Consider the following 22,708-nt stretch of genomic DNA (forward strand, 5'->3'; position numbering starts at 1 on the left):
GCTAGTGCCTCTTTGTGCGATCAGGTCGCTGAGGGAGCGAGGGACGGAAATTGTGATAACTAATGAAAACAAAAAGAAATAACAATGTCCAATTTTAAAACATGTCTAAAGTAAGTATTGGTTTTTGACAAGCTTTTCGTATGAAATGTTAGGTTTTATCTAAATTACCTAAAACTCTTAATGTCTGCTAGTTAGAAAATAAACATAAAAATATTGTCATTAGTAAACTAATACTAATTATCTTAATTTTTAAGAGATGTAAAATTTAGGTACCTACTATATGTTTATTTAAACACAATTATCCTTTTTTGCATATTTATTATTATGGAGACTTATCGTAAGAACTAACAAATTATTACAAATTATACTTATCTAATAATATTTTATTTAATTACGATATGAAACAGATATCTAATTTTTTTTATAGTTATTGTATTTATTTATACACTAAATAAATAGGTACATATTCTCCCAATTTTCAAAATTTTTATATAATAACTATATATCTACGTAATATTAAATATTTTTTATAAAATCCATTTATTTCTGTAAGTGTAAGTATAATTTTATTCTTACATTGAGTGCGTCATTATTTGACTATATTTGTTTTTGCTCTTTTTGTTCTGATGCTTCTTTTTGTTCTATTTACAATCCCTCTAAATAATTAATATAAATCCGCAATCTCTGCCGTATGTTGCACTTGTCTATTTAGACGTGTTTTTATAAATTTTTAAGTACATTGCATTGTTACACAGATAATAAATAAGGCCAATCTGTGTGGGTTCGATTCCCACTCGAGAACATCAAATATTAAATATTTTCATTTCTTCGCTCTGGCGTTGAGGCAAAGCGCGGCGGAAATTGGGGAAAGGGGGTGTCTTAAAGGGAGAGAGAATCTTCACACTAGATTCCCAGCTTAACTATACCCTGCTGTAAGCGGGATACAGCGTGAAGATAAAAAACATAGATACACAAACAAAAACAAACAAAAACAAAAATTTTAGATTAATCAAATCATTTAAAAATAAAGGAACTATTTGTAGGCAGGTAGGCACATATATTTTTAGCTTTCTTAATGACAAATCACTACAGCTATATATACCGTATATACTTACGTATTAAGCAGACTGTCAAAACATCCATATAAACAAAGCATATTATTCTACTCAAGAATAATTTAACAGGGTTAATGAATGAAATTAAATACGCGGCAACCCATATAACTATATACTTACTTACTCATTATTAAAATATAACAAAGGGTATTACACTATACATACATATTATAAAACAGCTGAGTTTCTCACCGGTATTTTGGCGGAACTGCCTTCCGAGCCTTTAGTAGGTCTTCGGCTTTCTTTAATAAAGACTTACGTATATATGTAATGATATATGTATAATAATTTAACTTACAAGTTAATTTTTTTTATAAATTAAATATATTGTTTATTTTTTATTTAAATTATGAAATACCACCTTTTTTCACACTGTATCCCGCAAATAGCAGGGTAGGCAGAGGAAACCAGAGAACCTAAAGTTAACTCTGTTTCACCAAATTCTCGACACATTGCGTGTTGAGTAGCGGAAACCAACGCCGCGCTTTGCTTTACCAGATCGAGGAAATGAAAATATTAATTATTGCATTCTTCTGAATAGTAATAGAAGCCACAACCATCGCGTTGACAGTCGTACGTCGGCGTCCTTGCGCCATAGGGACCACCTATGATTCACAAATTAGTATATAACAGTCAATACCTACGAATTAGACGAGATAGATAATTATATGTCTATACCCGGTACAAAGTACGTTTATCGTTCGCTTGTTAGTCATGTCCCTGGGTACAGAGTATTCATAACATTGAATACATAAAGCAAACTTATCACTTCCTCTGTTTTTACTAATATTAATCTTTATTTAACACCGTTTTCACATTTTTTATGCATTTCAAAGACACAAAATATCGATAGATTGACTTCGAAAACAAATATATTACATACTACCCAATTTTTGAATAGAACTTTAACATTTATTTCTGTATTTTATAATATATTTTATGTAAACGAAAATGCGGAATATGAATGACACCTACAAATGATTACTTTGTTTAATACAATGTTATAATTATTATTTTCATATGTAATAGGTACACGTAAAACTTATGTGTATTCAAATTTCATATATTCAAGCATATTTTTCAGTTATAGTTTATTATAAAGAGGTAATGTTTCTTTGAATACCACCAGAGTGTTATCTAAATTAATTTAACTAAGTATGTCATGGTTACGAGTACATTTCAGTTCATAGGAAGATTGGTATTCATAATACAGTGAAAATATGGCGGAAGTTAACGCAGTGCTGTCTCACCAGAATCCAGAAATGTAAAATAATTTAAATATAAAATCAATTCCTAAATCCACTAGGCAATTACGGTAAGAATATTAGTATTAGTGTAGTTAGACGAGTGAAAATAATAAAATGAAATACAAATGAGATTAGCATACTGTAGTCTCTGTAATATAAATGTTTAACGATACAAAAATAATAACTATAGAAGAAGGAAAAATAAAAGGCTTAATCAAAAGTATTTCAACGTCACTGTATATTAAGAGATTCGTCTGCTTCTACATTGGATGTGTTGACGCCATCTTCGTCTGAGCTACTTTCATCTCCACTGCTACCATCCTAAATCAAATATCACTACTTAACAACATATTATATTATGTTACCTCTCTGCTCTAGTAAGTCAAATTTACCGCTTTAAATTATCGCAAGTCTACCAAAATAGCGACAGTTGTGGGTTTGATTCCCACTTGGGCGAAATATTGAATTTAATATTTCTCCGTCCCTTAACTCTCCATTTACAAAGAGTAAAGAATTCAGCGGCGCGTAGGGAACGGACTGCACGGTAGGCAGAGTGAATGTAAGTGTTTAGACACTTCCACCCTCTGTTGACCGTGCTACATATATGCGGGATACACGTGAAGCTAAAATGAATACTAACATCAAACTTCAAATCTGCTTTGTGTGTGGCGAGTAATGTTTGTTTAACACATTGGAATATATGATCGCGACACAGTTGATCGGTGTCTGGGGGCAACCAGCCGCGTTTCTCGTGGCACTGATACCCTGTAGGTGGCTCGACTGATATTAACTCTTGTACCTCTGGCAGTTGCACGTCACAATACTGGAATAAATAACTATATATTAGTATTTTTTTCGTGAAATGAGCAGATTATTGTTGTTTAGGTAAATTTCAAAATCAATTATAAAAAACCATTGATCAATTTTTTAAAAAAATACAATATAAGTACATTAAGTATTTACCATGTATTGAAGTTGTATGGAATATGTAAGTAAATCACTTATTACTTTAGAACTAAACTTTTAGGTACACATAATAACTGTGAAAAATAACTTTAAATGATATCTTCAATTATAAAAACGTAGCGCAGAGGCAAACACTTTTTGCCTTCTTATCGACGAACGCGACTGTTTGTGGGTTCGATCCCCACTCGAGGAAATAAATATTTATTTAAATTCATCATATTTCTATTTCTTCGCTCTGGTGTCGAGGCAAAGCGCGGCGTCGAGTTCCGCCACTCAACCCGCAATGCCTCCAGATTTCGGCTGAAACTATCCCCACTTCCCCACGGATTCGGAGTGTCTTAATAACAACACTTAGTTCCCTCTGCCTACACTGCAGTGTGCGGAATACAGAGTGAAGCTGATATTGATTTTATAAGATTTTGCTAACCAACCTGATAATAAACCTGTCTTTGACTTGGAGTCATACCAGGTTTGAAATATACAGCACCTTCGTACACAATGTCGTCTTGTGAGAGTTCATCTGTTGCATTCCTTTTGTAACTTCGCGCCCGATCTGTTTTCTTACCATGCACTATTTGGTCGCGAGTCATTACCATCGCATGTACGCCGGCTTTAAAAAATAGTATGTGCCCATTTAGTTTTTGTGACTATTCAAAAGATTTCCTTTTGAATATTAAAAGTTTTAAACGAGTATAATATAGATAGTTACCTGTCCATAGTAGAGTTCGAAATGTCAAATTATTAGATAAAGGACTAATTAATGTAAAAAAGGTTTTAAATAAACCTTAACCTTTAAATACATTTATTTAAGGTTTAGAAAATTTTGCCTGTATATTGTATGTATTTGAGGAACATTTGTTTCTAAGGAATACTAATTGCATAATTTCATAATTGTCTATTTAAGATATTATGCAATTGGTCCTTATACGATTATCTATGCAAATAAATTTCAAGTGATTCATTTACACTAGATATTAGTCCAAAGTTGAAGTCCAATAATAAAAAACTTATGTTATCTCTATATACTTTAACACACCTAAATACTTTAAGGCGATAAAAACAAATATGTACACCTCAGGTAAATAATGATTAATATCATACATTCATACATGAAGGGACATCTTTTTATAGAACAATCATTAATAACTTCAAGAAAATTAATTAATTAGAAAAAATTGCAAATTCAATTAAATTTGTATAGATATAATGAGCACAAAAAAAAACTTATAAATAGACCATAATCCTACAGTTCTTCAATAACTGCAAAAAAAATATTAATCTATATATATATAAAATCGAAAGGTCACTCACTCATCACGAAATCTCAGAAACTGAAAGTGCTAGGAATCTCAAATTCTCCATAGGAGTTATTTATAGGACGTAAGTGATCGCTAAGACGGGAATTTGCAATATTCGATTTCTAAGGGGTTGTTTTTGGGGTCGAAAGTTTGTATGAAACTTCGTTACTACAAATGCCAGGAGTCTCAAATTTTGTATAGACGTCACTAGGACGTAGTCAGGAGACAGAAATTAATAATAACATAGTTCATGCGGGTGACACCGCGAACGGGCCGCTAGTTTAATAATTGCAAATTGGATTAAATTTGTATAGATATAATGAGCACAAAAAAATTAACTTATAAATATAACATAATCCTAAAGTTTTTCATTATCTTAGCTTATTTAAAAGTCAAGACTTTCGCCAGCTGGAATATCTTAACCCTATAACCCTTAAGTGAAGACTTTCATCACATGCATGATACAGCTCATAGAATTATTTTTCATGATAACAAAATTAACTTCAACTTTATGGAGTATCTCATAGATAGCAGAGTCAGGAGAAATCTAGCCCCAAGACAAAGATTCAAAAAATAAATAACAAATAATACCAGAGTGTCTCATCCTGAAGTCTAAAGTTTGATATATCCTTGCACTAGGGTCTTTCCTTGGATCATAGCCAAATTTCAACCACATCATTCGCCAAGGCCCTTCTCTCATGTATATGGCTACACATGGTAGGATTAGTCTAAGCGATGCCATTTTTATCTTTGTACGAAATTTGACGAGGTTTAACGACCATATAGGTCTTTCATTGAAAAGCTATAAATAAAAATTTGTATATATAATTGGATTTATTTGCTCTGATTCTTGAGTATTCTTATTTAGTTAGTGAAGTGTTAACTTATATTTATTTTTTAAGCTTCACAGCTTTTTGTATCCTGCATATATCAGAGTAGCCAGTGGGAACCTAGTGTTAAAGCACTGTGTTAAGGTCATAGTTTCCGTCCAACATTAAGACATTGCATGTGGAGTCATAGAACACAATGCAAGGCTTTATCTTGTTACTAGAGGAAGAAAAATAAATAAATTCATTCACTCTTGTATGAATCAAACCCACAACCATTGAGTTTACAGTCAGATGTTGTGCTACTCCTCATGTGAATCTTTTACTAAATATTAATATAGAATTAATGTTTTATACAATTAAACAATTAAAAGCACCTCTTTAACAATTTGGTATTCTTCTTCCAATTTAGGACACACTGTAAGTCTACTATTTTTAAGCTTTATATAGTACTCATTAGGTTCTTTAGGCATATCGTCCACTAGATTAAATACATATCGGGATATAGGCAACCCTCTTTCAGTTCTACTTTTATGTACTTCATCACTGTTTGCTGAATCCTCTTTAACTAGATCTTTCACAGTATATCTTTTGTCTGAATAAGAATAGCTGGTAGCCTTATCTGATCTTGTAAATGTAAATGGTGTTATATAAGCTGATGCTGGTTCTCTGCATAATGTTATATCAAAGTTTAATAATTTTAAATTATAGAAAATAATAAACTCTAAATACTTCTGTTACAAACATAATAATATTTTTGCCAATAACTAAGTAGCAATAAGTATGTTAATGTTGATGATGATAATAATTAATAAGTGATTTTATAAATATATAATATTTACTTAAAAATATTTGAGATTTAATGAATACAAAGATAACTAAATATAATTATAAATTATACTTACAATAAAGAATTAAAATGATCAACACCAGTTGGAAGTATTTGTTCTAACATGCATTGTGGTTTCTCAGCTACAGAAGTATTCACAGGCATATATTGAAAATCAGACAAAGCTGCAACACAGTAAATTTAAAATAAAAAAGTATAATTCCAAGAAAAATACTAGTAGTGAATTCAGAACTTACATTCAAATTTTGTGATTTGAGATACTGATCCAATAACTGATGTAGAGATAACTTCTCGTTTCACTTCATGGTCTGATTTAGTTTTTTTAATTTTTATCTTTAAGAGAACTCCTGCAGCTGGTTTAACATCTCCGTATATCTTTTTTATAAAAGGATTCTCGGGTTGAAACGACATTCCTAATCTCTTTTTATTTGCCTGTGAATACACCTAAAAATATTTTTCATTGGTTAGTAAAAATATTATCCCTTATAGATAATGTCAAGAAAAAATAAAACAAATTATGTACATTTGAAATTCCCTTAATGCCTCCCATATGTTGTATAGCTTTCTCTTCATTTTTAACATAACCAGGAAACAAAACGCAAAATAATTCACGATGCAAATTTTTTGAGCATTCCATACTGTTTTTCTTTATTTACAAACTTGAGTAGTATGCAAATATAAAATTTCAGAGAAGTTGTCTTTATATAAATATAAAATTTAATTCCTATCTCAGTACTACCACAATGTAATATTTAAAAATATTCACACATTATTTACATTCAAATAACCAAAAGAAAGCGTTTGTGAAAAAAATACATTTGACAGTATAAAATTGTGACTTCTGACACTGACAGTCAGAATCATAGATAACACACATATACAGAATGGATGTTGACAGCTTAATTTACAAATAATGATATTATATTCTAGTGACTCAACTGGCACGTTCGCAATGCCGTACATTAAGAAATGAATCGTAATATTAAACTTGACATACTCCAATCTCCACGACCACCTATTCTAATTGTTGAGTGGTGGAATGTGCCCGTGCCGTTGCTCTCCGATGGTCTAAAAAGTCATGCTATTAGTAGTATAATGTCCCCGCGTAAAAAACATATACTAAAAGTATATACTAAGTGCATGCTATAAGCATGAATATTAGCGAGAATTTTTGAATACCCATACCAACGATATCCCTATTTTAAATATTTCGATGTCCCTCTAGCGAATTTTGATTGTTGTCTTATTTGATTTGATTGTGTCAAAAGCTGAAACACAAATTACTCTCCTTTACGTCGCGCAGTCGGATAATTATAGAGTGAATATTTTATGTCCACATTGTCAATCTAAATAAAATGGTGTAAATGTACTCATGTTGATACTTCCTGTAAAACTAATTTGATGATTTTCATATAATTAAACACCATTTTTTATATGCAAATTAGATTTTATTTATTTACTTATGATAGTTGCAAAAAAACATAAAAATTTCTTAATGCATTAAAATCTGCATTTGCGCAAGCTGACTGTAGGTATCTCCAGGCATTCTGTATGAAATGTTACCAGCAAATGTGTTGAGCACTTCTGCCTGCTCCCGCAACCACTCCAGTTGCTGTAAAAAAACAAATTGTAATGAATAATTTTGTAACTCTTTCAGTCATATTAATCATAGTGTGAGAGAAAGCAAAGCTTCTACACTTTCGGTCGAAGTTTTGTTGACAGTGCATGTTGACAACCTTAACACAATACCTTCATAATACCATTTCTTAATACAATCCCTAATAATACGCTTCATGTTTTACTACAGCGAGAAAAAGAAAATTATATATCCCTGTATTATTTAAAAAATAGGAAAACAAAATTAACAAATTTAGCAGTTTTTGTATATTTAAATAGTTTCTTATTGATCTAACCTTATTAGCAGTATGTGCTGGTAGGGTAGGCTGAGCGGTCCTTAGCTTTTGTCGTTGAGCTACAAGAATGTGGCAGAGAGCACGCAGTACGGCGGGCAACGCGCGTAGTAGTTCACCTCGGGCAGCGCGAGCGCCGGCTACGCGAGCTTCTACTTCGTTAGAACTTAACGGTACTAGCTCACATGAACGCACTGTCTGTATACAAAATGTAAATATTATTTTTCTTAACAAGGCAGGCAGAGGATACTTAAAGTGTATTAACACCATAATTATTATTAGTAAAATCACATTCGAAACAAATACAACCCACCTCAAGAGCTCCCTCATAGTTTTCAGCGTGAAACTGATCGAAGAAAGTCATAAGTTTGCACAATTTGTTGTACGCGTCGAGCAGGGCGGCGGGTACCGTGACGTCAGAGAGGCGCAGACGCCGCGACACGCGCTGCGCGAGGGCCGAGAGTCGCTCCCGCAGACCGCCGGCCCCACCACCGCTGTTGACCACTTGGGCGAGCAGCACGCAGAATAACTCTAACACTTTTTCTAAGTTCTACAAATATTTTAGTGTTATTTATATCCTTCATAGGAAACCAAGTGTTAGGACCCTCCACTCCTCAAACTCTGTCCAATTTTCAAAACATTCCTTGGTTAGGGGCTGAGCCCAACGCCGCGTTTTATCTTGTTACCGGGGCGAGAAAATGAAATAAATCTTTAGTAGAAATCGAACCCACAACGCCATCGTACAGTCAGACGCTGTGCCGCTGCGACAAAAGGAGGAAAAGGAAAGAAAATAAAAAGGGAACAGCAACTCGCCCCGTCACCACTATTGACCACTAGGGTGAGTAGCAAGCAGAATGATTATTTGTACTTTATGAAATTTTTTAACATTTTAAATTTAATTTGATTCATTATGATATATCTTATAATTAAGTTACACATTATGTATAATGTACATTAATTTTTAATATAAAAAATATGCACTACATAGATACAAATTAAAATGGAAATAAATATTTCTAGTTTTATTGCTGTAATAATATTAATTTGCTTACCCCTGCAATGTCATAAACCACAATGGCATCCTCAAAGAGACCTTTATTAACCAATTGCTCTGCCAGGTTAAGGGCGATAACCTAAAAGTATTTTTGTAAAATTAAAATATACACACAAAAACTTATAGTTATATATACAAAAACATATTAAGGTACTTAAAAATTTGGAACAGTATGATTCGACTTAAAAACTGTCCAAACGCTTTAGCCAATTAAGCCATATGTATATTGTTATTGAGCTATATTAAGATTCTCTCTCTAGTGTGTTAATAAGTAACACTAAACATATTTATATAAAAAAATCATTCTTACTTTACTATCGATATGCGGATTATTGAATTGCTCTAGCAGTCCGGAACTTCGAAGCCCTGTCATGTCGTCCATAACACCAAAGAGTAAATCGTAATCACGGCTCTCTAATGCTAAATCAGTACAACAGCACATAAATAAGTTCTTGCCGCTAGGATCTTTAAGATTTCTAAAAAAAAACAAAATGAATATATTTTTAGTTTCAAGCTGTATGTTGGAGGGAATTCGGACTAAACAGTAAAGAATGTAGGAGAGACAGAGAAAACATAGTTTTAAGACAATCCATTCTTTAGTTTCCATCCAATTTTCAAACCATTGTGTGTAATGTGGCGAAACTTAACGCCACAATGTCTTGATACCAGGAGAAAGAAATGAAAATAGATCATTCTTCCAATGGAATCGCACCCGCGTTTACAATAACTGAATCAAGGCAATATGTCTCAATTTTATATATAGAGAGCCAAGTACTATTTACAAATTAAATTTAAAGAATATAACATTAAATTTTTTTACCTCAAAAAGAAGTAATAATGTAATGCATCTGATGGATCGGAAAGTTCAAATTTCCTCACATAAAGCAATATAAGTCTTGCTAAGTTTAAACGACGAAGCGGAATAGGATCATCCGTATCCACAGAAACTAAAATACAAAAATATAGTTATTTAAAAAAAATGAAATTGTGATTTGCTTTTTCTATATAGGTAAAAAACTCATTCCATTTAACAATGATATATGCACATGATCGGTAAAATATTACATAAAAATTACAAATTAGTATGTAAGTATGTATGTATTAATACATTAAATTTATCATAAAAAAAATATATCATAAAACTTACGCAAAGGAGCTTGCACGTTACGCGGTGTTCCCAGCATGTAAACATCGTGAAGTGCGAGAGCCATATGCACTGCATGAACTTGGTACCTCGGAATCCTCGATAGGAACTCTATAGCAGGTTCGAATTGACCAGTCAGGGTCAATACTTGGAAGTAAACTAGCGGTTTTTCGTAAGCATGATAGTGGGTTTCACCTAAAAGGTAAAAATGTATTTATTGTAATTATTATGTAAAAATGTATCATAATAACATTTTGCTACTAGGTATTATCTAAGACCTATGTGTAGTAACGATCATCATTACTTACCATACTCTTCTAAAATCATTTTCTGTAAATCCGAGTATGTAAATGATTCAGACTCATTATTTGGGCGTGATTTAATAGCTGACAGCTTGAGCCAAAGGTAGTCGTCGGCAGTACGTGCCACTTCCGAGTGCTCATCGCTGACGTCACAGCATCCTACCACACAGTATACCTGGAAGGAACGAGAGTAGAAACTACTTATACTTTACTAAATATACATTAAATCAATCCAAGGATTCAGCACCCTTGTCAACACCAAAACCAATTTTAAAAAACTACTAATACAGCCTTGAAGTAAATTATAGAAATTATTGATGATAGTTTGAGGCTGGCTAGGATATTTGTTTCCCGCCGGCGCCAACATGTGTTTCACAAGGACTCAATTCTATTATAATTGTGATGTCATTGGAACTAAAGAGTTTTTTAAAATTTGTAGGAAACTGGCAAGATAGATAAATTTAACTTGTAACATTTGTTTACAGAATGCCATCAGGATAAGTGAAACTAAATAAAACTCATTGTAATGTTGATACTTTAATCTTCATTTGTACTCACAGCTCTTTTATAAGGATCTGTAGAATTTCGCACTTGAATCCTGTATTGAAAGTTAATAGCTGTTTGTAATTTATCACTGAGCGCTTTTTCTGGATTCCTTATGTACTCTTCTAGGGCTGCTATAAATTCTTCATGATCTCGTCTACAATGTTTATATTATAAAAATCAATGACCATTATTCAACAAATCACAGTAACAAATAAGTAACATTTGAATAATTGCAAATTATTGAGCGGGTGTCTTAACACTAGGTTCCCAATTCCTACCCTGCTAAGCGGGATATAAATAAAAAAAAAATCAAATACACACCCAGCTTTCTTCAAGCAATGTAACGCCGCATTGGCATCTCCGCTTCTCAAGCAATAATAAACCATCGGCCATAATGGGCGATCTTCGATCACACCATCGGTAAGACCTTGGATGTTCTGACTCTGAAGTCTGAGGCCTACAAAGCCACGTACTAATGGGAAAGTACCAGGTTCACCTCCGCGCATTGCCGCGGCTGGGTTAGCTCGTACAACGTCGCTCATGTACAGTTTGTATCTAAAAAGAAAATTATAAGAAGTTATCTTCAAATTAGTTATTATGTGAGATAGTTAGACACAATCTTGTAATATGTATTTTTTTAACTTGTATGTTCATAAGTTTTGAGAATTACATTCGATTTCAAAAAATAAATCAAAATAATACTGGCAGTTATTAATTTACTTTTATTTTGAGTTTAAAGTTCACTTTTTATTTATTTGTTTTTAAAATTTACACCTATCAAATCTCGTAAATTTTAGAATTATGTGTAAGGAAAAAAAGCGATGAGTGGAGTGAATGGAGACAATAATTGCGCTTATTTCAGTCAATGATTATGGATACTGAAATATGATTCCAAATTGAAGGCGTACAGTCGCCGCGTTAACAGTTGAGTTCGTGAATTGTGTCCTATACTTAGAAGACACGATACCAGCAACATATAGTCATACTATTTACCAGCGATAAAATCTATACTGTTGAAGAAAAGTTTAATCAACAGAATAATACACTTTATGCCAAAAGTAGCAAGGAAGTTTAAGCAGTACCTGGAAGCTTTGGCACGTAGTGTGTTGCGAACTTGACATAAATGGGTTATTAAGCAAGACTTGGTGTATAAGGAAAGAACAATCCAACCTTGTTGAGGAAAATGAATGAAAGTTCCTTGATGGGAACAGAGTGTCTTCATACTACGCTTGTCTTGTTACCAGAGCGGGCAAAAATATAAAATATGTTATTCCCCTAAATGAGAATTGAACCTACAGCTGTCACATTTACACTCACGCTTGTGCCCGTGCTCCACAACGGCCTCACATAAAATGTAAAGGTATATTTACATTTACATTTTATGTGTTGCCGAAAATGTGGTAATTTTTCATTTTACAATTTTTAATTGTTTAAAACTTTTAATAACAAAACCTTTTTTCCAGATATTTTTTTCCTTGCGCTATAAGACATTGTTGAATAGTTGGATTTCCTCTAGCTTTCAGGGGATCTTCATCTCTGACAAGTGCAGGTATATTTGCCATAGTTTTTATTATTTCCCACATTTCTTTTACTTTCTGTAAAAAAATATTAATTCACTTGAGTACCAGGGTATGCAAAAGGTACTTAGTGTAAATCATTCCATGCCCCACATTCCACCAAAATTTCGGCATTGGGAGTCAACTCACTCCGTTCCCCCTTTCTGCCGAATTCTGAATAATTACACTAATTATATCTTAAGAACTTACTGGATCATTTAACTCCTCTACAACTTGTGAAAATTTTTGATGTAATGCTGTCCTGGATTTAGCTCCTTGGAATACAAGTTTATTATACTGTTGTACTTGTCTGGCATACGCTGCCTCAATACTATCAAGCATGGAGTGGCCAAATTTTTTAGGAGTATCTGCTATACTTGGAGGCTCAGGTGTACGCTTTAGATCAAGCCAGTTTTGTGATGGTCCAATCATTGCATTCATTAATTTTATTTTTTCTTTATTCCATTCAGATAACATATGTTCCCATTTTTGATCTTCTGTTGTTTGTAATGACTTAAAAAAAAGAATTGTACTAACAATCATGATTTATTATTTTCAAGCCCCTTATATAATACACAAGCACTAATAATTAACATGCAAAATTTTGTGAGCCAAATTCTGTACACAATTTAAATTATCATACAACATAAACTTTGAACAAATCTCAATAAATTAGAACTATAAACCTCCTCCATACGATTGTAATATAATTGAAGACTTGGTAAGGTCATTTCTCTCATAAATTGAACTTAAATATAATTTAGTCAAATACAGTCCATATTACTATTTGCTATGTTGCTATCTAATGCTATAATCTTAAATAGTTTCCAAGAAGTAGGAGTTCAAGTTATCATTTTTTATGTTTTTAAATAATATAATTTTGTTTGCCCTAGCTCAAGTTACATTGACAATGCCTGAAATTAATTATAGTACAGGCATGTAAGCATTACAAGTATACTCAGTATTATTCTAACACTTACATGTATCTTTCTATAGATCACTCAATTTAAAAAATATATTTTAATTGTTGTAATAGTAAAAGTAATGTTTGTAACAGTAAAAGGTTGTAACAAGATTTTAATTAAATTATTTTTTTAAAATATATAAAACATATAATAGGTACTTACATTCTTATTAACTTCATCTATTAAAGATAATATAGCATTTTCCCTTTCATTTTTAAGAAAGCTCTCTATGTCTGAGTCTGCTATTGGTTGCAAAGGTTCAAAAGTTCTCTTAGAAGATAATGTTTCCAATTTTTGAGATATTTGTTGCAAGTCTAACCCTTTGGACCCAAATAAGAGATGACTAAAAAATTAAAAAATCATAGTGAAATACAAAAGTTATAAATATAAGCGATAAGCAGCAATCAAACTTTACGATGTTTACTTACGCTTGAATATCATTTGCGCCGGATTGAATAACTCTTGAGTATAGCTCATGAGAGGCCTCAAGGACCTGACCTAAGGATCGCTCAACTCTTGGTAATTCTTCATTACCTTCAATTTCTGTGGTTAACTGTTCAGCTTGTTGTAAAATTTTACTAAAATCGTCATCTGCCATACTTCTAGGGTTATGAACAGCAGATCCCAATAAATATATTTAAAATAAGTACCAGTAGAACTCGTAATAAAACTCTCTATTCCTGAGATTTCAGGTAATTAGTGCTTCATACAAAAAAACAATATATTTTAAATCATAATCATAGTAAATTAATTATTAAAATAACGTCTTAAACACAATCGTATCAAAATGTTTGGGAAATGCGCCGAGACGAATAACCGAAAAATGTCATAATTGACACTCTGTCAGTAGACAGGTCAAAATTAAAAATAGAGTATAAAAACTACCGGGTGAAGTAAAAACACAGATTTTGTTTGTGTCCGTAAATTTATTACGGTTTTTTACTTTTCATCAAAAAATTTCCAGCCTTGTCTTTATAAAAAAAAATTAAAACTTTTCGATTCTTTTCAGGATACAAGAAATTATGATTATTAAATAAAAAAAAAAATAAACTAGATTAGAAACTAGCAAGTCCAGCTTTTTCAAAACGTGACTACGAATCAATATTAATTTATTTACATCATTCTTATTAAAACATTTTTAAATACGAGCGTTTCTACTATAACGAGAGTGAAAGTGTGAAAGAAAGGGTGAAAGAAAGAAATAAAACAAATTGAAATACTTTTATAAAATTTATTACTACTGTGTTACCTTACCAAATCCAATAGGCAAGCTATAAAAATGAAAATAGTGTATATAAATTATTATGTATTGAGATAATATAGTAAAAATATAGTGTTCATTTAAACTTTTTGGGTCCAAATATAAGATCTGCATCTGGTGCTCCTTTGGGATGTTGATATTTTTGACGTACATGCTGTCCTCTGTTGGGGTTGCCGCTGCCGCCTGATCCGCCGCCACTCTCTGCACTGTACTCTTCTTCTTCTTGACGTTCAGATATGTTTAGTGTTAAACTGAAAAAAAATATACAAACTAGAGACAAGATATTATTTTCTCCACATTCAATCTGAATTAGAGACATTGTATGTTAAGTAGATCAAACCCAAAACCATTTATACAGTGAGACGCTTACTTATTTATTTCACTACATTTTTTTTGTAATGAAATAAGTAAGTATGTATTAATAAAATAAAATCCTACTTTAATAATATTATAAATGTGAAAGTTTTGAGAGTGGATGCATATTTGTTTCACTTTTATGCAAAAACCTACAACACTAACACATAGGCTACAAATTATATACATACTTTGATAGATTAGATATTATTTCGCTATAATGTAACAATAAGCCCTAAGCCATTTTAGGATCGCTAGTACTATATATTTACCGTTTTACTCTTTCCATTTCTTGTTTGTCAGCTAAAGCTTGTTGTTGCAAGTTGCTAGCCAATTCAGGAGGGGCACTAAATGATTTGTACTGTGGCTTAGTACCTTTTCTAACCATTAACACAAATTCAACTCCATCCTTTCCTTGCTGTCAAAGAAATCCATACAGTTTTGTTTTAACATACACTTTTATTATATTATCTGACTTTTTACTGTTTTTGTTATTTGTTCGTATAAATATTTAATTCACAATCATTTACTCTCTGTTTTAAAAAGTATAAACTCCATGCGCTTAAATTAAACATCAGCTTTTTTAATACATTAATGAAAACAACGCTCTATAAAGAAAAAAATCTAATTATTAAATTAGAAATGAGATAAATGTTAACAAATATATAATCGAACTGCCATTTTTTTAAATTTTATAATCAATGTTTCAATAAGTGGCCTATGTCTGTTATAGAAATAAGCATCTTCTACTTAATTAAGTAATTAAAGAAACGCACCAATAACTGTTCATAAGTTTTTTTTGTCGTTTGTCGACACGTCATTGGCACCGCAATATCTCTTTGTTGCGGTCTGGTTTCCCTTTGTCTTTCAGCAATATTTTCCATAACCATTTTCTCAAATGCTGATTCAAATTCCACATCCTCAACCTTAAAATAGTAAAATAAATAATAATTGACCCTGTGGTGGCGCAATTGCATAAGTGCCGACTGTAAAGCGACGGTTGTGGATTCGATTCCCACTTGGGGGGAATAATTTAGTAATGAGTCAAAGCGCGGTATAGAGTTCCACCAGTCAACACGGAATATCTCAATATTTCCGGAAAGTAGGGAACGAAAAAGTCTTAAAGGGGAATAGAATATCTTCACACTGGGTTCCCTCTGCCTACTCTGCGTCGTGCGGAATACAACATGTAACAAAAAAATAATAATTAAATATGAATATAAAGGACCACAGATAATAAAACATACCGGTTTAGGTGTCGGTCTGCGAGTTTCAGCTGTTATTTCATCATTTTGTACGTCATTGTCGTCATTTCCGGCACTTTCTGTGATAGCATCCTCATCTGAACTTTCTTCTGGCATAGTAGGGTTGTCAGTTTCGTCATCGGTTTCTATTATAGTATTTAAGCCATCCGCTGTACTATCCTCTCCTTGTTCGTCAATATCATACTGTTCTTCTTCACCCAATTCGGGATATAAAGTTTGTCTAATCTCTTCAATAGCATCTTTACATTGTTGCCAATTTGTAAACAAAGTCAATTTTGGTCTTATGCTTGACAGACATTCTTGATAAATATATTTGACGTATATTGGAAATTTATTATCTTCTGTCCAGAATGGGTCAGAGCATTTAAACCAGTAATAATTTTGGAAGAACACTAAGAAATAATCTAGTCTCTTTTTACTTGATCCACTATTAAAATATGCTCCACAAGTTTCTAACAATGCACAAACAAGTCTTATTCTGAACACACTGTCTGGTGGATCTAATGAGGACACATTACTATGGTCATTAGTAACGCCAAATGTAATAAAAGAGTATAAAACTGTAAAGACATCTCGTGAGTCAAGGAGCTTATAATTATACAGTTCCCCAAGGTATCTCACAGTGGCAATTCTCCTCTGATTGTATCTAGGATGAGGGTCCTCCATGGTGACTCTAATTTCTTCTAAAATTGTGTCGACCACAGCTGGTGCAACTGTCTCTTGCCATGCTGCTAATTCAGCAGTTAAACGTGCCAAAGCTCTTCTTGCACTTGCTCTAACTCTCCATCCACCGGCCAAATGTTGTATTGCTACAGCCGAAGTTTCGGGGTCATCCCAATTTAATTTTCGCATAAGTCTTAAAATTTTTTCCTCATTACATTTCTGTAGATCTTCATGTAAGATTTTTCTAATAAATTGATGCATAGGCGGCTCTTCTTCTTTTGGCTGTGCAGGAGCTTCAGGAGGGCAGACATAATAGAAAGCATTCTCTATCTGTGTTACATATCTTGAATCTAAAGCTGAAACAGTCTAAAATAGAAATATAATTGTGAATAGTTCTGTTAGTCAATTATTTAATATCATGTTAATTTGTTGCCAATAAAGAATTTACCTTCTTTCTCATCATTTGCTGTAAATATATCATTGTTCTTTGATGAGTGTCTGGGTTGCAGTACAAGTAGCGCCCACAAGTTTCTAATAAATTGCACGCCATTTCAATATGGTGGTGTTTAAAATCGTGTAAAAGAACTTTAAGGCAAAACAGTGCTTCAATTTTGGAGTATAAGCCAAATTTTACTAGTTCACCGATAAATCTGACTACTTTAATCTGCAAAATATTATATATACTTGAATAACAATATATAATTAAGGCATTTAATTATTAAACATAATAAAGAAAATAACAAAACTAGGTGTCCTATACCAATTTTTATAAAAACACAATGTACCTGTATTATAGAATTACCTTTGACTCAATATTAATTTGATCCTTTTTCCTGACATGATACTTAAAATCTTGCTTCAACATTGCACAAAGATCTACACACACATCAGGCAGAACTGGGTACAATATAGCTGCAAATCTTGAATAAAATGGCAGTAAGTCGAGTCTGGTTCTTGCAACACTGAATAAAACTCTAGTTAACTTTTTCCTATTGTTTTTCGTGTTAAGATTCAAAACAAAATCTACAGCAGCATTGTCAATTAGTTCCCTGTTTATGCAATTTGGTAGTTCATTGAAAAATGCATCAAGAGCATACCTGCAATTGATAATAAAGTATTGATAGTAGAAATATTATAATTCCATGTGGTTGGCTTACAGAGTAAACCTGCTAACAGCCTATTAAACAAATTCTCAGGAAAGACAAAATGTTTTTAAAAAACTATGAGTATATAAATATATTATCAGAAAGTTCTTACAATTTCGAAAATTAATTTGTATTCTCTACTATATGAAATTTTGTATTTTGACTACTTTTGTATATTGCATAAAAATACAAGAACGATTATTTTATATTTTACAGTACAATAGGAATAAAAGGATTTAGCAGATTAACACTCTAACGCCCAATATTAATAATGTATCTCCTATCTCCAGTTAACGTCTATCTCGTACTGTCCGACATATCTATCCAATCACTAACCTGCATGCCTACCTCCATCTCTGTCTATTTCAATCTATGGTAGCAATTTTTGGATTAGGATTGGTTATTAACATTGGGCGTAAGCCGACAATGTATTTATAAAATTATTGTAGTAGCATATACAAATAAAAACGTAAACAAACTTGTTAGAAATATTCGTGGGCTGAACTTCCTCTTGTTCCACTTCGGGCACTGTCGGCGGCTCATCACTATCACTGAGTTCATCTTCTTTTAAATCTTCGTCAAGCATTTCTTCTGTTACAGTTTCAGTCTTGCTTTTAACAGCCTAAAAACAAAAGTATATTATATGTTGTTCTATATTATAATTTATAATACAGAGGCCATCGGGACACAGAGAGGCTGTGGCGGCGCAGCAATCGGAACATCGTCTGACTTTAAACCTGATGGGTTTCGGTTACGTAAAGTACGTAAAGGTAGGAACAGCGTGTCTTAACTCTAGGCTCCTTCTGCATACAATGTCAGCATACACCTGTTATGTATTTCACACAGCATTCACCTGTTATGTATTTGGGAATCAGTCAATAATATTTTAAAATTTTAAAGATATGGCACATTCCACACAAATTAGATAGAAAACCATTTTGGTTATATTTTAGTATGTTAGGTATAAGACTCCTCAACACAAATATTTTTTTTTGTAGTATAGCGTTAAGTCTTAAAAAATTACATTATCCAGTTCGAAAAAATAAGAAATAAATAAATAGAGAAGTGGAATAGATTAGTTACAGGATACATTTTTGACAGTATTTTAGTACACTAAGTGTTGTGTTTAAAAATATTTTTTATTGTAACTACTTTACACAGATTTTTAACTAACTAAAATCTGTATAAAGTAGTTACAATAAAAAAAACTGGACAAGTGCGAGTTGGGCTGAGCCACCGAGGGATCCGTACAACAATTGGAGGTCCCGAGCTTTTTCTGAAATTCAGGCTTACCTCAGCCAGAGCCCTTTCATCTGATACTTTAAGTAAATAGTACTGCTTTAATACCAAATTATGCCCCCTTTTAAGGATATTACTTTTTAGGATTTAACTACAAATGTATAGTTTTCAGATTTTTTGCCTGAACAAATACTATCTATAGATGCTAGCTTCTTAATTTCATAATGCTTAGTTAACCAGAAGTATCCCATTAATTTTGATTCCCTTTATAGTGTCGAAATACGCATTTTTGCAATTTGAATTTGTTCCTTTTTTCTTTAAAAAGTACGGAACCCTAACTAGTTTTTCTTTATGAACGATTAAATAAAATAATTAGTATTTACAATAAATATATACTATTCTATGAAAAATTTACCAAAGTCGGTTACCTCGAATTTTTACCTATCTGCTTCATATGGAATGTCCCATAATATACCACAAAATTATCCTAAAAAAACAAAGATATGAACATTATAAAAAAAAACTCACTTCTTTCATTTGGTAATTTGGCATAAACACTTTCAAATCTGGTAAACTAGTGTAGAATGTTCTAGTATCTTCATCTTGCCAAGGATCAGTGCCAGCTTGCATTATAAACTCTTCATTGCCGCCAATAGTCACTGTTCCTTGAGTTTCAATAACTGTTAAGGATAAAGTGGGAGGCTCTCCAGCCTCTCCCAATTCTTCACCAAGAACTTCAGCAAAGTTTTGTGCTCCTGATAATAGTTTATCATATGTAGCCTACAATTTAAATTCACATTTTATGATTGTTTGAGTTTAACCTTTTTGAATATATGTACAGAGTCGGAGGCTTAGGCTGAGCTCGCATTTGTGCAAGTGATATGCAGAATCTGGTGGAAAGTGGGGAACAGAAGTATCTTAATGAGAATGGAGTTGCCTCAAAAGATTAATTATTAAGTATATCAATGTCAGTGTTGATCTATGATTTTTTTTTTACTGTTTGTAAATACACTTCCATTTTTGTACAGTGATAATCCCAACAGTTTCTGTCACTTTTGGTAAATCATCCACAAAAATAAAATATTAAGAATAAAACATGTGACATTGGTACAAGAGGTGTATGCCAGTTGTCAAAAGTAGTATAAATCTATACTATTATGAAAATTCAAACAAATGCAAAGCCCAGCTTAGACTGTGAAGATAGTAGTAGTGTAGATTATTATATTATGTACCTGATGTTGTTCTAACTGATCTTTCCTCTCTTGAGATAGCTCTCCTCTAGTATGGAGAGTCCTCTGATTAGCAGCATGAAGAGCTTGTAGCTGTGCTCTTTCAGCTAATAAGTGTTTTGTCAGTGATAAGAAATAATCTTTAAGCAAAGATCTCACAGCTGTTTGCTTTTCAGCTGGTAAAAATGTGTTTCTTGGTATTGATATGTTGTATTTCTAAAAAAAAAAAACTATTAAATTTTGTTATTTTATGTACATTTTTTTAGATAATTTTCTAGATAAGTAATATATATTGATGAAATATCTTTATTTTAAAAAAGTTTTTAACAATTGGTTTAAAAAGATAAAGACATTAATGAACATAAATGTAGAGAAACTAAACACATTATTCACAGAGTAATGGAAAGAGCTATACTTGGAATAGCTTTATAAGCAAAAAAATAAATAACTGTATTGCAATCTAGAAAACATGATGTTGAGTTCTGCCGAACAGAAACTGAGCAACACAATGTCTTAACAATGTTCCCTCAGTCTAACTTACTGTGTGAAAGTGTATAAAATAAATAAAAAGTGTATGATCTAAAACAAAGATATTATGTTAAAGATTTATATTATGAAAAAGTTTATTTTAATTGTTAAATTTCAGCTATTAATCTATTAGAGTCTTACATTATTACTACTTAATAATACTGCAATATACAAATAATCATAGTGCTATTGGCATTAAGAAATGTTTTATAATTTAAATACCACTTAAATTTTTTATCTATTGTAATAAATGTACCTCTGCAGTGTCTTTAATCTTCTTAGGGATTAATCCAGCATAGTCTTCTCCACAATGCTTGCAAAATGATAATAATATAGGAATATTGTTGTGTTCTTCTTTATCCATATTTATTAAGACTGTCAGTACATTGCCAAGGAGTGGAAGTCCTATTTTATTGGTAAATATTCCTACAGCTATAAGTTCTGCATAAAACCTTAAGTCTACTCTAAGCTTCGAAGAGTTTGTTATTTTGTCTGTTGCCTTAAATGTCAAAATTTTTTGCCAATTTTCAAAAAAGTTTGCTGCATATTCGGAGTATGTTTTATGTAAGACAGAACAAAGATTTATTGCTGCTGAAATGTCCGACATTTTAAGCTTCGCTTCTGCTATTGCCGCCGCTACTTCAGAAATGTATTTTGTCAAATTAAGAGCTCCTAAATCTTTTAAAAGGGTATCTACTTGGGTAGCACTAAAAGATTTCAATTTCTTAACAAAAGTTGTATTTTTTTTTAGGCCCGAATCTAATTTGGAAAAATAGTTATCTGGTGGTCTCACACAGTTTAAATTTTGGTTTCGGAGTTCTGATTTTTGTTTTATTCTCATTTCTAGGTTAGATACATATTCAGAGAGCAAAGCCTTTTCATTCTCTTCTGTATCTTGGGAAGAAACTGGATCTATATGTGCTTCTCCACTTTTCTCCATATCTTTGCCACTAGAAGACATTTTGTAAAAAGGAAACTACCTAATATTAACTAATTCTTCATCATTAAACCATGAGCGATATTAATATTTACTGTTAGACTGTTAGTGTTAATGTTTACGTTTTTGACCAAAGAGTATAAAGTACTATGGTTTAATAGACAGCAGCAGGACTCATTATAATAATAAAAAGTGTTAAATACGTATGAACAAGGAACATAATTACATACTAGATAATAACTATGACAAGGGACAACTGACAACAGTGACAACGGATAAGTCAACATGGAGTAATACCAACGTAGCA

The 22,708-nt window shown here is 32.1% G+C and overlaps 3 protein-coding genes across 3 annotated transcripts; all 3 read right to left on the reverse strand.

Moving 5' to 3' along the window:
* Window positions 1-2,576: 2,576 nt before the first annotated feature.
* On the reverse strand, window positions 2,577-7,121 carry l(2)37Cd (general transcription factor IIIC subunit l(2)37Cd). The gene is made up of 8 exons (XM_085197233.1): window positions 6,827-7,121; window positions 6,540-6,747; window positions 6,359-6,467; window positions 5,831-6,122; window positions 5,218-5,428; window positions 3,760-3,938; window positions 3,003-3,185; window positions 2,577-2,683 (listed from the first exon to the last, which is right to left on the reverse strand). Exons 1-8 carry the CDS (start codon window positions 6,938-6,940, stop codon window positions 2,594-2,596), a joined length of 1,386 nt encoding a protein of 461 aa, XP_085053359.1. The 5' UTR covers window positions 6,941-7,121; the 3' UTR covers window positions 2,577-2,593.
* A 608-nt stretch (window positions 7,122-7,729) lies between these two features.
* LOC146541277 (nuclear pore complex protein Nup93-like) lies at window positions 7,730-14,765 on the reverse strand. The gene is made up of 14 exons (XM_085197119.1): window positions 14,209-14,765; window positions 13,943-14,123; window positions 13,026-13,328; window positions 12,712-12,854; window positions 11,581-11,814; window positions 11,272-11,413; window positions 10,720-10,888; window positions 10,415-10,606; window positions 10,088-10,214; window positions 9,578-9,743; window positions 9,266-9,346; window positions 8,527-8,763; window positions 8,217-8,411; window positions 7,730-7,915 (listed from the first exon to the last, which is right to left on the reverse strand). The coding sequence occupies exons 1-14, from the start codon at window positions 14,376-14,378 to the stop codon at window positions 7,796-7,798; spliced, it is 2,460 nt and encodes an 819-aa protein (XP_085053245.1). The 5' UTR covers window positions 14,379-14,765; the 3' UTR covers window positions 7,730-7,795.
* A 232-nt stretch (window positions 14,766-14,997) lies between these two features.
* Window positions 14,998-22,651, reverse strand: Upf2 (UPF2 regulator of nonsense mediated mRNA decay). Its single transcript, XM_085197343.1, has 10 exons — window positions 21,721-22,651; window positions 20,940-21,152; window positions 20,236-20,487; window positions 18,948-19,090; window positions 18,126-18,420; window positions 17,772-17,987; window positions 16,643-17,689; window positions 16,172-16,321; window positions 15,668-15,813; window positions 14,998-15,292 (listed from the first exon to the last, which is right to left on the reverse strand). Exons 1-10 carry the CDS (start codon window positions 22,423-22,425, stop codon window positions 15,118-15,120), a joined length of 3,342 nt encoding a protein of 1,113 aa, XP_085053469.1. The 5' UTR covers window positions 22,426-22,651; the 3' UTR covers window positions 14,998-15,117.
* Between the last annotated feature and the right edge of the window lie 57 nt (window positions 22,652-22,708).

Source organism: Heliconius melpomene, chromosome 1 (assembly GCF_056956725.1).
Source record: "Heliconius melpomene rosina isolate 202511_hmr_F chromosome 1, ASM5695672v1, whole genome shotgun sequence".
NCBI lineage: Eukaryota > Metazoa > Arthropoda > Insecta > Lepidoptera > Nymphalidae > Heliconius > Heliconius melpomene.

Excerpts from the sequence above, each read along its gene's own strand:
- LOC146541277 (XM_085197119.1), bottom strand. The coding sequence starts at position 14,378 with ATGGCAGATGACGATTTTAGTAAAATTTTACAACAAGCTGAACAGTTA. Across the intron at positions 14,124-14,208 it reads GGCGCAAATGATATTCAAGC|TCATCTCTTATTTGGGTCCA; the intron begins GTAAGTAAACAT and ends TTAATTTTTTAG. Across the intron at positions 11,414-11,580 it reads CATTGCTTGAAGAAAGCTGG|ACGAGATCATGAAGAATTTA; the intron begins GTGTGTATTTGA and ends TAAACATTGTAG.
- Upf2 (XM_085197343.1), bottom strand. The coding sequence starts at position 22,425 with ATGTCTTCTAGTGGCAAAGATATGGAGAAAAGTGGAGAAGCACATATA. Across the intron at positions 21,153-21,720 it reads AGATTAAAGACACTGCAGAG|AAATACAACATATCAATACC; the intron begins GTACATTTATTA and ends TTTTTTTTTTAG. Across the intron at positions 17,690-17,771 it reads AGCAAATGATGAGAAAGAAG|ACTGTTTCAGCTTTAGATTC; the intron begins GTAAATTCTTTA and ends TTTCTATTTTAG.